The 17,449-nt window shown below is 41.6% G+C and overlaps 1 protein-coding gene across 8 annotated transcripts in view; it reads right to left on the bottom strand.

The window, feature by feature from the left end:
- Window positions 1-17,449, bottom strand: part of LOC137804160 (receptor-type tyrosine-protein phosphatase mu-like) — a 137,970-nt gene that overhangs the window by 101,757 nt on the left and 18,764 nt on the right. For 7 of the 8 annotated variants that reach the window (XM_068603231.1, XM_068603282.1, XM_068603265.1 and 4 more), the window contains exon 2: window positions 4,221-4,343. In XM_068603231.1, coding sequence (XP_068459332.1) covers window positions 4,221-4,343 — 123 coding nt within the window. Of the gene's footprint in view, window positions 1-4,220; window positions 4,344-15,077; window positions 15,120-17,449 lie in introns of those variants that run through there. The other variant, XM_068603274.1, reaches the window with a different exon arrangement.

Here is a 17,449-nt window from a genome sequence, read left to right on the forward strand (position 1 = left end):
GCAACACTTCTTAAACCCACAGACATGCTAGATTGAAAAAGTGCTGTCTGTCATCCCCAGGAATTAATTCAGAAATTGATCAGGCATTGTGTAATTTGCTGTTCGGTTTCATGCCCTAATCATATAATAGGGTTTCTCCTTAACTTCACAACCTTGCTAACACCGTGCAAGGTGTGATTTTCACACAAACTTGCGAATGGCTCAAAAGCAATTAGCTTATTTTCAGAAGACGGGGCCCCTCCCTCCTCAACAGCAAATCCCATCTTTTGCTGATGTGATTTTAAATTCTGATTAAATTGCTGACGTCCTTCAGTCAATGGCTGTTCTCTCCTCTCATATTTTAAGTGGCTATCCTCCTCCTCTTGCATTTGAACAGCTCACACAGCGTCGTAAACACTCCTTGTCCAGGCAAGGCGGAGGGGGCTTTGTCAATTCATTACCTCCAGATTGAAATGGTCTAAAAGGTGTAGAGTTCGACTTTTAAAGCACACTCTTAACAAAATGTACCTTCCCGCATTTGCATGAATGCATTATGATTATGACAAGAAATAAGCAGAAAGAGAGACAATAACCGTTACCCTGTGAAGAACCACAATCTGCCAATCCTTCAGTATTGTCTAGGTGTCCTTATCGAGCAAGGACGTGCTATCAAAACAAAGAACCAATGCAACAGTAAAAAAAAAAAAAAAACATTTCTCTCCCACAACATATTTAGAGCACACATTAAGAATACAACAATAAGTCATTTAGCTGGAGCTGCTTTTGCTATTGTGCAGAGCATAATACAAAAAACCTAATTAATCTCAGTTAGAAGACCTTCTTTCTCCTCCTCCTCTTGCCATTATTCCCCAGAACGAGTCCCAGAGGAGAGTCAGGGAGCAGCAGCCCACTGCTGGCAACATCCACGACACCATGGAGGAAAGGCAGCCTCTGCACCAGCTGGGGCACACTAAAAACAGCTTCCTTTCTTAATGGCATCTGGACGCCCTGTGCAGCGCCACACTGCAAACCTCACCAAGAAAGCTTCGCCCATTGTTCCCTGGAACCACGGCGCCACGTTGGGGAAATGATAGCAAAAAGAGAGTCGGGTGCAAACTCAGAAATGCGTATTTTTGATACACGCCGTGTGGTCGTTTTCTGATCAAATAATATGCAATGCAAGCCAACGTCTGACTCTGACAGAAGTGCATCCAGCTCCATTCTCCGAGGCCTGCATGAGTGTTGTTCCGGCTCAAATGGGTTTATTATCATTGCCCAGGTCCGATTAGCCTTGTTGGTAACTACGGGACTGACAGTGACAGTTCTGCTGGGGGTTTCTCCAGTTGGCTCCGGAGAGGGAACACACTTGGGAGCGCCCAAGCAGACACGCTGAGAACTCAAAACTGGGCTGAGCCACCCTAAAGGAGCCGAAGCATGCAATAAGGGGGCTCTGCGGAGAGATAAACAAGACTTCTCTCTGTCCAGACGTAGCAATTAGGTATGGAGCGGATTGTCGTAAACAACCAGGAGTTCCAGGCCCTGCGTGTGTCTCTTCTCCGTATGACCAGAGGGTTGGCTTTCCTTGTTGTGGTTCACTGAGATTTTCCTTTCTGGTGCTCCTTTGTTTACATGTTGGGATGGCATCAGGCCAGGTTGGTCTTTGGTTGCAGTATTGGCTTCTCGAGGATTAAAGAGAGTCCTGACATCAAATTCTGCAAAAGGCATCTGAATGTGTTCCCTGCACTATGACACAGCACCTTAATGTTTCCCACTGATTCATTGAAGTCCATGATACATGTTTTTGCAAGACTGACTGTTTTTAACCTTTAATGGAAACAGGAAATTATATAATTGCACTAGGAACTCTGCAATTCTGGTTAATAAAAGTCAAAAGTTGAATCAAGGTCTCTGACAGAACACCATTTCACAGCAATATAAAATAGATATTAGAGGGAATTATGACCTGTTTGACTTCCTAACAGCTAGCTCTGAGCATAATATAATATATATAATACTTAATTACAACTTCCATTTTTACTATGAATACAATCATCCATTTCATAATAATTAGAATTGTGTGTTTTTATACAAATAACTACTCAAGATGGGATTAAAAAGGTAAAATGATTATTTTCCAAAGTCTTGATGGTTTATATTGATTTCAGGACAGTTAAAATGATCTGTTGAGACGGAAGTGAACAATTTAATGAGTTAAGTTTTGCCAGATGATGTTATTGTAGTTTATAAATTTGGAGCAATTTAGCCTTGCCGAATTGTCCAAAATGCCAAGCAACACTGGTGTTGGACTTAACAGAAAAGCTAGATGTTTGAACCTCTGGAATGATTTGATTTGTCCTAAAAAAGAAGCCAGGTTTTAATCATCCTTTAAATCACACATTTACCTTGACATTAAGAACACCCTTACTTAGACAGATACTGTCTACAACCAATTTCAACCAATGTTTGAGGTAGCAATTCCTTCTGTTCAGAACAATCTGTTCTGCGAGTATGATGAGGTCGTTTTGTCAAGATTCATAAGTACAGGTTGAGAGGGAGACAGCAATCAGAGGTGAGATAGCTTTCCCTCAAGTGTGCCTTTCACCTAAATGCATTTCTACCCATCAACCCCCTCTCCAGTAGCCCTAAAACAATTTCAGCCGTCAAGTACACTACATTTCACTTCCCTTTCAATGTGGTCAAAGAGGAAAGATTACAATTTCGCAAGGCAGGTTGAGGGCTCACGCTGAGAAATGGAGAAAGAGCCGCAACCTGTTAATTACGCACAATTCAAGGTGCACAGGTAGAAAACAAGCCTATCTGAAGAGTGCTCAGACTAGGAAGCGCAAGCAGGGACACATCTTAGCCAGACATGGGGTTTTAATCAGATATGTTAAAATTAGACCGTGCACAGTGTTAATTTGTAGGTTAAGGCTTTTTTCAGATCTCCCTGTAACCTTTGCCCAGCCTCCATGTGTCCCGACATTAATCAATTGTGATAGAAAGAGCAGACACTTCCCCCGCCATGGAAAGTCATTTCTCTGGGGCGGTTCACCACACATCATTCTGATGTACACACAAACAGGTCTGGGCACTGGCTGCTTAAAATTAGTGAGGTCCTGCTAATTAATTCCTGTTCTGTCACTGGGGGGGCCCAGTGCAATCTATCTGTGATGCAGCCTTTGTGAGATTAGGCGTCGGATATGGGAGGAAAACAATATCCATTAGTTTGCAACGGTACCTTTGTTATAACACACACACAAAAAAAACGTCATTCCATTAGTCTAATTCCTTAGGTGCCTTCTGCTCTGTGGCGCTGATATCGCCGCATTTCAAATCAAATGAAAAGCGATCAATGGAACATTAAAGAGACAAATTGCGTGCGACAGACACAAAATGCAGGGAAAGCATTTTAATGAATTTCAATATGTGGCTGACGAGTAGGCTTCTTTGATTAAAATAGATCTGGCTATTTTGATATCAAATGGTGCTTTTGTCTCCGTTCATGTGACGGCCCCCAAAGATCTGTGCGGTAGATAGTCAGGTGTGAAGAAGTTGCAGGGACATCTCGTACTGATAATAAAAAAAGAAGAAACTAGAGTTGCAGCGGTAATAATGAATGTAGAGCGCTGTCTGCGCTTTAAAGTTTATGCTTACAAGATCAAAAGGTAGTACTTGTCCACATAAGCTGTAATCAATATTTATTAGTCTCCAACACTAAGTTGTTTTCTAGTACATTCCAATTATAGGCAGACACACAGCCTATTTAGAAAAGTGTATCATGTAAACCCTAAATCATCAAACTGAACGGGCCATTCGGAGATCAATTTAACTTGGTGGAAAAACCATAACAGATAAAAAATGTGTCATGTAATTGCTCTGTCTAATTAGTTGCATGTTTCGTTATTTATAATCGTTGTGCGCATAGCTTGGCCACTTAAGTATTCGAGGAATACTTACTCCTTTTAAGGATACACTTAATCATGGCGGATGTCATGGTGGATGTCGTATAACAAGGAGGAGCATATCTGCTCTTTCTAAATGGAGCAGCTGTGTTGATGGGGACAAAATCGTGAATGTTTTCCTTCAACTGGGCTCTTCCAATTCGGTAAATAATATTCTGTTATGTAAAAAATAGTCGAAGCAGACAGTTTGAAATGTGCAGACGATTGCAGTGATGTATTCTCAGTATGGGGATGGAATCATCATTTCTCTTCTTGACGAGCCAGAGTCGCCGTCCTTACCTGAGGGCATCCATGGATCTGATGAAGGCTTCTCTCTGGTGTTCATCTGCTCCCAGTCAAGGTCATCGTCTCTGCCTTGGCTGTAGCCGTATGCTGCCAGCGGCTTTTCAAAGTTACAATCGCCTGTGATAAAAAAAAGGAAGAAATTCATATGGTGATACAGTTGTTTTTTTTCCATTAACTTGGTTATACAGTTTTTTTTCTCATTAACTTTCTGTTCAAATGAATGAATATATAAATTAACTTCTCATCTTCTTTTTTTTTTTACCCAGCATTATTCATAATGCAATGCGCCAGACAATGAGATGCATTTAAGTGAGACAGAGTGAAGGATTACTGTAGTGGGGGAGGCACAACATACATTACCATCATTAGCAACACGGCAGTCCAATTTCACAATGACAAGTATGAAGTGTCCAAACTCCATCATTGTTAGGCATTATGTTCCAAAACTGCATCACCATCAGGGATAAATTGATTTATTTCCCTTGCCGGCCACAGAACTTTGCTGTTCATGCGCCCTTATTCCACAGAGCCACTCTAATCCTTTTTACAAGCTGCTTGCAAAATGACAGCAAGCAACCATTAGGGCCAGACTTCGACTGGGGGTGGCGTGTGATCGATTCATACAAATACTCCTTTATTCCTCGCAACTTAAAGGCCACACAGAGAATGTGAGAGTTGAGCTTTTTCCCCTCTCAAAGTGCTTTTCAATACACTAATAAATCTGCACAAAAAAAAAGGCATGTCAGACCAATATGTGGCTGCAGGGGTGTCCATACGGAGTTAAAAACATGCGTGCGTCATGTTTCACATGCTTTATGTGAAACATAAAGGTGGCTGTGACACAGAGGGAGGTTGGATTCAGAGCAGGCAGATGACTTGGAGCAGATTTGTCCAGAATTGAATTATGCTGCATCAAATACATGATTGTATTGGTTCTGAGTGCACTGTGTATCCGCGTGCTTCTTGCCAGCATCAAAGTGTAGAAACTGAAAATGTTTGCTTGCACCTTGCTAATAAGGTTCTAAACACAGATGACATACAAATTGTATTGCCACTGGGAATGTCCTTTGAAGTAGCCAGCGTCCATGTCTGGCCAAAACCAATATCTCATCTCTTACAAGCTCCCTCTGACATTCTGCTGCATAAAGGCTACGAGCAGGGGTTTTTGTTTTCCCATTTGTTTCTCTGCTGACATTTACAGTACACGTGCAAATGAGTGGCCAAACGAGGAGAACACAGGATAATTAATATCTAGCTCCATAGGGCAGCTACTAATGATATATTTGCTGCTTTGTCTGTTTTTTTTTTGTGGGGGTGGACATGGAAAAAGCAAGTGATTGCCAAAGTAGCACGGCTAAAAGGTTGAGGGATTTAATTTAGCTTTAACTGAATCTTTAATCGAACAGTGAATTGTTCTTGATACCTTTAGTGTATTTTGACACTCTAATACCAGTAATGGTCATGCATTCAAGGTGTTTCTACACTGTGCTGCTCATACTTTTACTTTTTCACAAAATGTTTATCTCCACATGTTTCCTTCTATATACATTAGTTTCCCCCTCTGAGCTATTATGCTAAGTCCATTAAGTCATTTCTTTAACAGCTGCTAAATGCCATTGTATAATTGGGTCTGAGTTCATTCGCTTTTCTGTGGACGCAGTCAAGTAAAAGATCCACATATAACAGCGTAGTACATGTACAACCTGCAATGTTAATCAGCGACAATATCAAGTGGCTGAAAGCCTATTCCCAAGACTAGCTGAGGAACCTCGGTTCTACACCCGGTCGGTTCTACACTAGGACGCTTGTGGTTGTCCTCCACCTCTCAAGCAACTGTGTGCAACTCTTAAGAGTACGAGGTCAGTGCTGAAAGAGAGCATGCACTTGATGCTTTCGCTCTCAATAAATAGAAATGGTTGTGTTGGCAAGTTGTGACTTGGAGAACATTAACATTAGTCTTTGGCTGCAGCGTCACAGGGACTGGCTCCGTTCCATCAATATTTTCACTCAATAGTTCCAAGATGCTTTGCTCCATGCCGCCCACCTTCCTTCACACAGCATGGCGGAGCTCAAACAAACCCAAAGAGGTGGCTTTTATTGGTGTTTGATATTCAAATTGATGGCATCGGCGAGAAGCAAAATGTATTCAGTGGGTAATGGGAGTGGAGGGAGACTTTTCCAAAACAGAGTTAAAAAGGAAAGGCCTTCAAAAAAACATGTACACAAAGCAGATCCTTGTGTCGATCTATTTTTTTTTTTTTTTACGTCAACTCTGTACAATAATAAATCAGGAAAACGAGAGGCTTAAGGTTTCTAAACACATCAACAGAACGGTTCTCTTAATGATGCTCATAATGATGCTCTTGTTGCTCAGATATACAGAGGAGATTAACGCAATATACTGCTTATAGCACCAATGTTATTCCACTGCTCACCTGCAGTTCAACCTGCAACTGTAATCTAACTATTTTAAAAGTATGTAATGCCAGAAGTTGACACAATCTCAATTAAAAGACTTACTTTAAACACATCCAACTAATCCAATCCTGAATCAGAAAATAGCGATTATAAACCACATGGTCCTTGCATTGTCTCTTGGTGACTTTGTTTTCTTATTGATTCTCTATATATCTAGTATTTGAAAGCAGTGGGTGGAACAAATACTGTGTTTTCATTGATAACACTGAAGAACCATCCACATTCCTTGCTTTAGCTGAACTCTTTCACCATTTAGACAAACACACAGGGTGGAAACTAGCGATAAACTGATTTGCGTTGCTTTGATCGCTACATAGGACGATTGGTTTCCGACTCCAATAATGCCTGCAACTTGTTATTGATCTGCTGTAGAACGGTTCTGTCCTGAGGTAAACATTAAAGCAGCGTGTTCAACAGAAACTACATGTGCCCACAAGCTTTCTCAAAATGGGTGACTTCACCAACGTGAGTGCCATCAATCCAAAGCAAATTGTATCACCGATCACATGTTGCATGCCATCAATACCAAGTGCTGCCTCCGAGTCAAGAGATTGTACACATGCATGCAGATGAACGCATCAATCAATAGCATCATAATAGTCCTTCTCTCAGTAGGAGGTTTATATTGCTGCCAGTGTGTGGCACAACCTCCATATAATCAGCCTCGACAGCTGCTGAAATAGATATCCCAACGAGAGGCTGCCAACTCTCTGAAGGAGATTTAACTTTCAATAAAAGCTTCTATGAGGTGTGGGTAGTCTGGGACTACAGATGAATGTGCTCCACCCTGTCAACATTCCCCTTTCAAGAGAAGCAGGCAGCTTGAAGCTAAAAAGGTGGCCCCAGATATGTCATGAAACAATTTATTCCTGAGCGAGAACACACAATAGTCTTTATATTCTCACGCAGAGTGCATTTCAAAGAAATCTATCCATCTTTTCCTGGACTGAGCCAGAGGCCAGAATCAATACCTCAACCCCTCAATGCTAGAGCCAATTTCTCCTAAAGATTTCCAAGTCAGACTTAAAAGGCCTTTTGTTATTGTACCTGTAACAAAAGTAAACTTTGAGCATTAAAAGCTGTGTGCGTGTGTGTGTGTGTGTGTGTGTGTGTGTGTGTGCGTGCGCGTGTGTGTGTGGTCAAAGTTTGGTACCAATAGAGTGCTATTCACGCAGCTCTCTCTCTCTCTCTCTCTCTCTCTCTCTCTCTCTCTCTCTCTCTCTCTCTCTCTCTCTCTCTCTCTCTCTCTCTCTCTCTCTCTCTCTCTCTCTCGCTCTCCCTCTCTCTCTCTCTGAATGGCAGTGAAACAGGAAGGATAGTGAGGGTGTTAATGGAATATTGAAAAAACTAATCTGTGATAATGTGCGAGCTCCTTGGCGAGCTTGGAATTGACATTGTTCTGTTCTGTTTCGCAGCATTAGTAAACTTCTTCTACTATTGTTAATGCTTGCTTTCTCAATTTTGGTGTCCAAATATAATATTCAGCGGTGCTAATGCCTTTGTGTTATTTTGTTCAAGTTTTACTCTTTTTTTTTTTAGTTTGACAGTCTCTTATGTCAAGCTAAATAGCTTAGCATAAACATGTAAACAGGGGGTTGGTGCAGCCAGCTTTGCTCTATCCGAATGTAACAAAATCCACTTTCCACAGCCTCTTGCATTGCCTCATTCATAAAATAATTATGAATTTAATGAACACAATAAAACGTAAGTGTGAGAATGAAATGCAAAAATGAAGTTGTGGTTTTACAGGTGATGTAGCATCTCGGCCGGATGCGGTGACTACCTGGAGTCTCGTCGTCACTGGGAGGTGATGATGACACGCACAAACTTCAGGAAGTCAATCATATAGAAAAGCAAATTTCCAAAATATTGAACAATATCCTTTATGATTGTTTTATTTGGTGGATTTCACTTTTATTTGAGAGGAGATAACGCAGGGAAAGAATTACTCGGGACTTTGCAGGGACCGAATATGTTTAGCACCTGAAGCCAGAAAACCATCTGTACAATAAGTACCAGCTACGACATAATTAGTGGTCATTTTATACCCATTAATTTTCGAGAGAATGGCAAATTAATAACAGTACTACATTAGTGTGGTGTGTGTTGGAGTTCGTATGGCGTCAAATATAATATCCTCCCAGGGAGGTAAACTGAGCACGTTTCCAGCCGCGCCACTGCTTCAGTCCCAGTGGCAGATATCATTGCTGCAACATCTTCTTAGCCCCTTTGCCAATTCTGCAATTACCAGCTTTCCAGCCTGTTCTGTCTGGCTAGGAAATCGCAGGTCTGCTCTTTGCCCCAATCTGCCTCAATGTCTGCACTTGTTTTAACAAACATCTTGTCTGCTGGCGTCCCCGAAGACTGAAACCACAAGGCAATCTCGGGTAATTTAAAACCAATGTCGACTATCTCCCTCCACCACCACCAGTTTAGAGCTTCAGAATCCTGCAGCTAAGCCCCTTAGGGACTGATAGGTCTTTTCACTCTGGCCCTATTTCACTTATCTATTGGCAGCTCCTGCCAAGTCCTATCTCTGCACTGAATTGCATGTATATAAACTATCTGGTTGGGGACTTTGAATTGAGGGAAGGGATTTAGACAATCAATCTCAATATCATTATCAATCACGTCTTGCTGTTCGCCACATTGATTTGGGGGGGAAATAAAGAAGTTGGAGTGGAGATTTCCTCTGATAATCTGCCTGGCGGAGCCATGCACTTGTCAGCAAGACCGACAAATCCAATTTGACAAATCAGGACAAAAGGAGAACATTGTATTTGTTGGTGTAACATGACGGAATATGTCTGGTGATGTATGGGGGACTATGAGGATTCTTATTTCAAAAATAGTGTGCGCAAATGTATTATTTAAAAGAAATAGCCCTTGGCATGTGTAGCTCAAAACCAATCGCGTTATAAAAACCTCGACATTTTCTTTGTCTTGTCAACCAAATATCAACTCGATGAGTGTGCTTTAAATCAGGAGTACAACAAAGCTCCTGATCAAAACCCCTCTTGCGCATGGTTAGATGTACATTGAAGATGACAGGCAGCCTTCTCCATAGATATGCTACATTTTGACAGATGATTTTCGAGCTATGCGTGCCAGCGCAGAGCTCGACGTTCTCTTCCACTGCTCCTGTCAAGAACTTCCAGTAAATGACTTCAAATCCATCTCCATTCTGAATAACCTGCCAGGCACCAATTAAGAAAAATATGGAAGCTAACTCTGAGACATGAAAGATCCACATTGTAATTGTTCTCCAAGCAATATAAACTTGGATTCCAGTCTATCTGCAGAGAAGTATCCTGTGGTGATAACACCAAACATTATCCCTGTTTTTCCCATAGCAGTGGTCCATTTTGGATCACAGCGTGCCAGACATTTTTAGGAATGTTAAGGTCAAATAATATATTTCAGTGGGTCATTTAAACTCAAGCAGACAGGCTGCCGACATGTTGAAGATTTAATCAATCTCTGAACTGTCTTCAGTCCTTTCCTCAGTCTTCATTTTCTGAAAGCTTGAGGGAAACCCACCTGCTGTGCTTGGTGTTAAGTTCGAAGGGAAGTGGCTAAGGCGCAATCTGACTCTGACTTGACAGCAATAACTCTGGTTAACAATGGCTTCTCCTCCTATTGTTCTCAGCATCTTCATTCTTGTCTCTAGCCACATAGAGAGCTGCTGTCTGTCTGTCTCAGTGCCTCTGCCCTCAGAGAAAGAGACAGAGAAAGTAGTGCTGTTTCCCATTCGGCTTAATGCCTGTTGATACAATAAATGTCAAAATAGGCTTGTTTGGTTTCCCATTCAACATGCCCCCAGAAATGATATGCGTACTGAGCATAAAAGGCGCTGCATTAAAATCACTGTTTATTTGTTATGCAAGTTAAAACTGTGCTAAGGAGAAGACACATATTGAGCAGTGAGCTAAGGAAAAGCTGAGTCAAATTAAAAAGATAAGCAAAATCCTGCGATGTCTGGATGCCCGGCAATTGTTGACGCGTAACCTGTGCTGCAGAATCAACTTGTAAAGATGGCTTGAAGAGGAATTTACCCTCTGCATTGATTCACAACAGAGTGGTAGTTCAATACTGTAAGACTGGAAATTAAAACTTCCTCCAGCGTGGTTTCACATTTGATCCAGGTGTGATGGGTCACTGGCCTGAGCTTCAGTCAATGAAAGACAGTATAAATGAGAAAAACAGATAGATCCACACCTGGACATGGAGAAAGGAAAATAAGAGCCTAGACAGCGCTCAATGCTAAAACCCTCAGGATCACCCCTGACCATTCAGACTGAACCCCTTCAATCCTCCCAAAACCTCCTAAGTCAGCAAACCTTTGAATTCTGCCTCAGTGTAACAAAGGAGGAATGAAATGCTAATGTCAGTATCAGTCGCTCCCCCCTCTTCTCCCAGAGTTTCCCAGAGTCTAATTTGTCAAACATGCTAGAAAACAATGCTAGAAATTAGCCTAAAGGGAGGTTTCCTCCAGAGAAGAGAATGATTATGTTTGATCATGGAATAAACAAGAACATTATCATGCTTTGTTAGTTTTCCTGAACTGGGGAAAAAAGAAGAAAAAAAACGCTTGATTTTACATGTGTAGGAGGGAATAATTCAAGGTTGAATGTCAAAGAATTAGAAAATCACTAAGGCTAATTAGAAAATCTAGAAGAATAGAAGAAAGGTTGAATCAATCCCTCTTGAGAAGGAGAGGAAATCTAGGCCACAAGGCAGAGCTTTCGTGTTCCGGCAGAATTATCAGCTCGTTGAAATATCATTACTTGGCTTGTGTGTCGTAAGTATCGTCAATCACATACGCAGTGCGTTTGATCCCACCGCCACACACGGCCGCGTCGAGCTGGGGAAAGTCGGACCAACACGCGGGCCAGACGGTGCACGTGTGGAAGGTGGATCCCGGCCCAGGTGGGAGGTTACACGGCGTGGATCTGAGCGCCGCCTTCACAGGTGTGGCTGAAGAGATTTCAATCCTAGTGGGAGCTTTTTCAAAGTGCACTCTTGGGGTCTTCACCTGCACACTTCAAACACATTCAGACCCTTTGTTTCTCTGCTGAAGGCCGATAAATCAGCTACCTGAAAGAAAAACTCCATGGCCAGGCTTAATCCTCCTGGGTAAGGAGGAGCCAACATGGAGGGCATGAGGCACTGAGCCACCCGTTTCAAATGTACTGCGTGTGCCGAGGTCTTGTTGTGCTTGGCAACAGGAGAATCTGAGGACTGGTCAAGTGTGCATCTCAAAGCGAGTGGGAGGATTCTCGTCTTACGGCCTTTACACACCGGGGCCATTTTCCTCCGTGCGATTAGTTCACACGCCAATATATATATATATTTTTTTATAACTTTTGTTTTTGTCACAGTAAATGTATATACAAAACACAATGTGATTTTCAGCGCGAGATTAATTTTTCTACGCTTTCCGAAAAAGGCATCAGCCAATCACATTGTGCGGAAGATAATGTCATAAATGTGTACTGTATTCAACAACAACATGGAGTATTTCAGACTTTGTTAGTCCTTACAACAGACCAAGGCAGCGCAGACAAGATCCACTCCTCCTGTTCTTACCTTTCACAATAAAAGCTCTGAATATATACAGTACGCTGTACAAATGTTTACCAGAGGAAACTCAACTTCACTCCAACAACATCTTACTGCAGACGGACTGCCAGGCGCTCTGGGTCAAAATCATCCTGGTCGTGGTTCTCTCATGCAACTGTTGCATTAATAGTTCCCATGCATAATATTCACAGTATTTTGCATTTTTGTGTCATTCATTTTTCTTGCCGCCGGTGTGTAAAGTCCTTTACTTTATTTAACTACCGACCCAGTACTTACAGCCATGATATTTTAAGACTGTAGATAATTAACCCAAAATTGATCACCAACAGCATTTACCGTGACATTTCTCTCCTTTGTAAAGCCTCACCCACATGATTTTGTCTTTGGAGCCTCAAGCCATCTATGCAACTGGCAATACAGTCCATTACCGCGCCGTCAAAATGCTGCCCAGAATCACAGTTGATTGGCCATTGGTCTGTTTCCAATCAGGAATGAACCGATCTAAATGTTATTACAGTCAGATAAGAAAGTCATATATAAATTAGGTGGTATCTTGAAGAATATTTTACTATTGTTTAAGTTATCTACGTTGCACTTCCTTCCTACTTCCTTCCTTTTGTTATCATTGTATTGTATACTTCATTTGTCCTTACAAGGATGTAATTACCACTAGGGATTTAACAACGTATAGTTGTTGTCCTCCCCCCCTTTATTGTCTCAGGTTGAATGTCCTATCCCTTATAGTCTCTCTGAGCATTGTTTACTTACGGTCCTGCCAGCAACTATCTTAACATCTTCTAATCGGAAGGTCGGTGGTATCGATTCCTGGCTCCTCAAGTTTGCATGTCAAATGACTGAAGTGTTCAGACCCTAATGAGCAGGTTGGCATCTTGTACTGCAGCTCCTGCCATCAGGGTGAATGTTGACACGCATTTTAAATCACTCTGAGTGGTCGGAAGACGAGGAAATTTGGCGCTCTGTAAATGCAAATCCCTTTACCTTAAATCAGATTATTTATTTTTTATTTCAACTTTCAACTCGGTGCAGCCAACCCACTTTTAATATGATAATCCATGCACGTGTCACCTCGATACCGGGAGCGGCAGAATATAGTCAAACAAATTAGACTTTCCAGCTGGTTTGTTATCAACTCATAGTGAAGTGGTATGAATAAGTCAAGGAAACAAAGGAATTCCCTCAGTCTCATTAATATTATTAATTTTTAAATCCAATTATTGTATGACTGCTCGTGACCTATTTTCGGGTTTAAGTATCCTATCAAAACCTAACACATCACAGTAAAGTAGATGGTAGATGTTCTCAAGCTCCTGCAGGGTGTGTTCCTCTGGGAGACTTTGGTCCTACAATCGTGGCCGCCTTCTGTCGTGGAGAATATTACTATCCAGCTACTGTACCATCCGGGTGAATGATCGCAGGTATTAGTACAGAGCACACCAACTTCTGAGGAACAGCACCTCTCTGATCCCTCGTTACACTGCAGGTTCTTTCATTAAGAGCGTGACAAACGTCCGAACAAAGTCATAGTGCAAGCACATTCTGGCTGGACGGAACGGAGGTAGGAATTTACAATGGAGGGCGGCCAACGCGAACAGAAGACGGGTCCCGTGAGTTGAGCAAATGTGCAGATAAAAGCAAAATAATCCAATCGGTTGTAGGTGATTTTAAAGAAGCTGAAGAAGACATTTGAAGACGTCATCATGCGTTTAGACAAGAAGTGATGGACATTTTGTCTCGTCTCTTCTGATGTTGTATAGAACAAATAACTCATTATTTTATGATGAAATAATCATTAATCGTCAACATATTTGGCAGATTTGTTTATAATTATAGTTGTTAGTTAAGCCATTGTAACACAAAACCAGTTACATCTATAAAACATTCCACTCAAAGACACTAAACTGTATAATCAATTTAGAACAACTGAATTAAACCACCGTAGATGTCTACTCAAACATAACAAATAACAAAAATAATTCAAAATAATTTGATAAAAGAAAGCTCAGATTAGTCCGAATAGAGGAATATTGGACGTAAAAAGAGAATGTATTATGTATGAAATCTAAAATAGTCTGATAACAGAGCAATTAAACTTTTTTCTAAAAAGTAACAGCCAAGCAACAAAGAGATTTAAAAAAGGCATAATGTGTGTGCGTTCTTCTTCTGTGCTGGCCAGTGCACATGCTGCTGCATTTTAAATAAGCTGCTGTTTATTTAAGTTATCTCCAGTAGATCAGAAGAAAAACAGCTTCAGCAGCTCCGTGCGTAACTCAATAGACATATTCCTGAGACATTTACGTTGTCTCAATTTAATGTCGCGAGGTGAACCGAGTTCCTGGTCAACCCGTCACAAACACTTTCTCGCTCTGTGAATAAATACACTGTGGGAGTACATATCCATAATTACATACTGCAGCATATGCTGCTTATAGTGGAGCTTTCATACGTCTCCGCAGTCAAAGCAACTGCAGCCCTGAATTAAAAAGATGTTAGTCGTCATCAGTCACTTTATATTGTCTTAGCTTGAAATGTCACTTGTGTAATTTACTGAATGCGCTGTAATTTCCTCAAACGGGAGGTAAATCTCTCAATTAAATCGAGCATTATGAAATATACCAAAGTAGCTTACCTAGAAAAGTTGTATTATTTGCAGCACCTGCAGGCTAATGATTCATAAAGACTGTGACATCTGTCAATCTGTCTATGCAATCCCTCGGGTCGTTCTAAAAAAGTGTCATTGCGTGAGTGACCAGAAAAGGTCATGATACTCACAATACTGCTGCGTTACAGGAGAACGTCTCATCCAGTCAAACGTCACTTTGCGCCGTCTGCTCTGCTCGACCACCCCACGGGCCTTTCCGCCTATATTGGTTTGGCCAGAAGCGCTAAATCAATCAGAAAACAAGGAGAGCTGCCAAAGCCTTTCTTCACACCCCGATACTGCAGCCCTCCCCGCCATGTTCAGCCTATTGTGACATGGTCTCAGAAATGTCACAGACATCATCAACTGGGACAGCATGCAAATGCTGCAGGGCTTGTGGCTGTCATGAATACGGCCATGAGAAGATCGAATACGAGATGGCGAATACTGAATGACACGTGGACCAAAGAAACTGTTGAAACGAAGAACAATTCATATGAAAGTAAAAGTTCCACTTTGTGTGAAATCAGCTTCTTCATGCGAAGGTTTTTTTTTTAGCCAGGTTCAGTCAGGTTTACGTCAAATGCTGCTAATCCCGAATAGTGAAAGAAATGATCCCCTTGATGGAATTCCACCGCGGCACGGATCAACAAATTGAACCACAACCACAAAACACACAAAAGTACCTCCAGGCAATGTGAGATTAGCGAGAGAGAGGGAGCCAGAGAGACAGCGGGAGAAAGAAAAAAAAGGGGGGATGGGTTGCTCGAAAGATAGTGATGTTTAAAAGAAACGGTTTTTTTTTTCTTTTACTAGATAATCATTTCTCAGAAAACCAGATTATTGATTATGTGACTGGAATGCATTGATAATAGATGAGAGACACAAACCAAACACCTTAATAAGAGACTTTGCGATGGTTTTCCTTTCATTTGTCACTCATCCCTTGCTTTGGTGCGGATCCTCACACACACACACACACACACACACACACACACACACACATAAAGCAGGAGAAAGGTACACATGGTACAGCTGGTGGTGCTGTGTACCTCCCATAGGTAGATAACAGTAATGGTAATCATCAGATGGCTTGAGCAAAGAGACTCACATTCACATATTTATGTGAGGAAATGTTAGTTCATCTGTTATTTTGACTCTTCAGATGGCGACTGGAAGAAAACCCGGGAAGTTATTTCTCACCAGTGACAAAAGAAACGCAGCTTGTTGGTTAACCTCGTGTATCGTCCATATGGCAAGATTAATCGGAGAGAGTACATGGTGCATGACACAAAATATGCTCAGCTAGATTAGTCAGAGTGGATATAACTCCAACATGCAGATGTTTCAAAGGAAATAGCAACAAGGGAATGTTAGACTATGACCATCTGTAGTGCTGGCCTGACACTATAAGGAGAGAAAAAATAATTTCTGGCTTTGAAAGCATCCCAATTTGCATCTCCAGCAATTAAAACTGCACTTACAAATACAAACATGGATTCTGTGAAGCACAAACACTGGAAACTTTTAACTAACACTCTGTGGGATAAACCCTATGCAGACACAAGCAAACAATGCACAAAAACACAAACATATCCAACAGATTGAGCGTTGGCAAACTTCCCACGGCTCCTCCATGACAAATCTGAATACTATGATAACTGGCGCCTGGGATGCATTTGCTCCTCAAAAATTAAAATGTGAACATTCAGCTGTATTTTTTTTTTTTTTTAAAGATACACGCATAAAGGTATTATCCATCCTGTGCATAAAATTAACAAGCTGTGCCTCATTTTGACATTCACCAGCTTTCATTTTCTAATGATTAAGGTGAGGAGTTGCAAAGTAAGCGTTAAATTTAGCACTGGATCATTTTTGTGGCTTGTGCCTCCGGCTTCGTCGCTTAATGAATTAGATGTTTGAAACTTTTCAGGAGGCATCTTCCATTTCACACACACATTTCATTAACCTGGAGTTCATTCATTATTGCTGTGGGTGTGGAGGAAAGCGGCAGCCCCAGATATAATTGTGTTATTGGGGTTGTAGGGCTGTGCCTAATTAGTGGCTGAGAACACAACATAGGCACTTAGACATCAGTCTGATGGAACAAACCACAATGGCTCGTGACAAGAGCTGTCCTCCCTGGAGTTTCAGGAGGACATGATAGCAGTAATTCATGACTCATCAGAGAATCACATCATCTCCGTAGCATGGAAGATGACACAGGGACACTGAAATAAGTCGACAAGTTCACTACGGCTCCACTGAAGGACCAGATCTGACAGCGAGCAGCTAAAACAGGAGGAACGTTTTACAAGAAGTCCAAATTTAGATTTATCTAAATAACCACGTTCAAGAAATCCGCAGCAATTTGTCGCGGTGATGCGGCTGCTGCGACGTAGCGGTGATGCTAACGTGCACGGAGTGACCTGGCTGTGGGCCATTCAGCCGTTAAGGTCTTTTTTGAGTTAAGCTGTTTACACACGCCTTGATACCCTAGAAC

Source organism: Clinocottus analis, unplaced genomic scaffold (genome assembly GCF_023055335.1).
Source record: "Clinocottus analis isolate CAN_PGR_092001 unplaced genomic scaffold, fCliAna1.0.p SCAF_11, whole genome shotgun sequence".
NCBI classification, from domain to species: Eukaryota; Metazoa; Chordata; class Actinopteri; order Perciformes; family Cottidae; genus Clinocottus; species Clinocottus analis.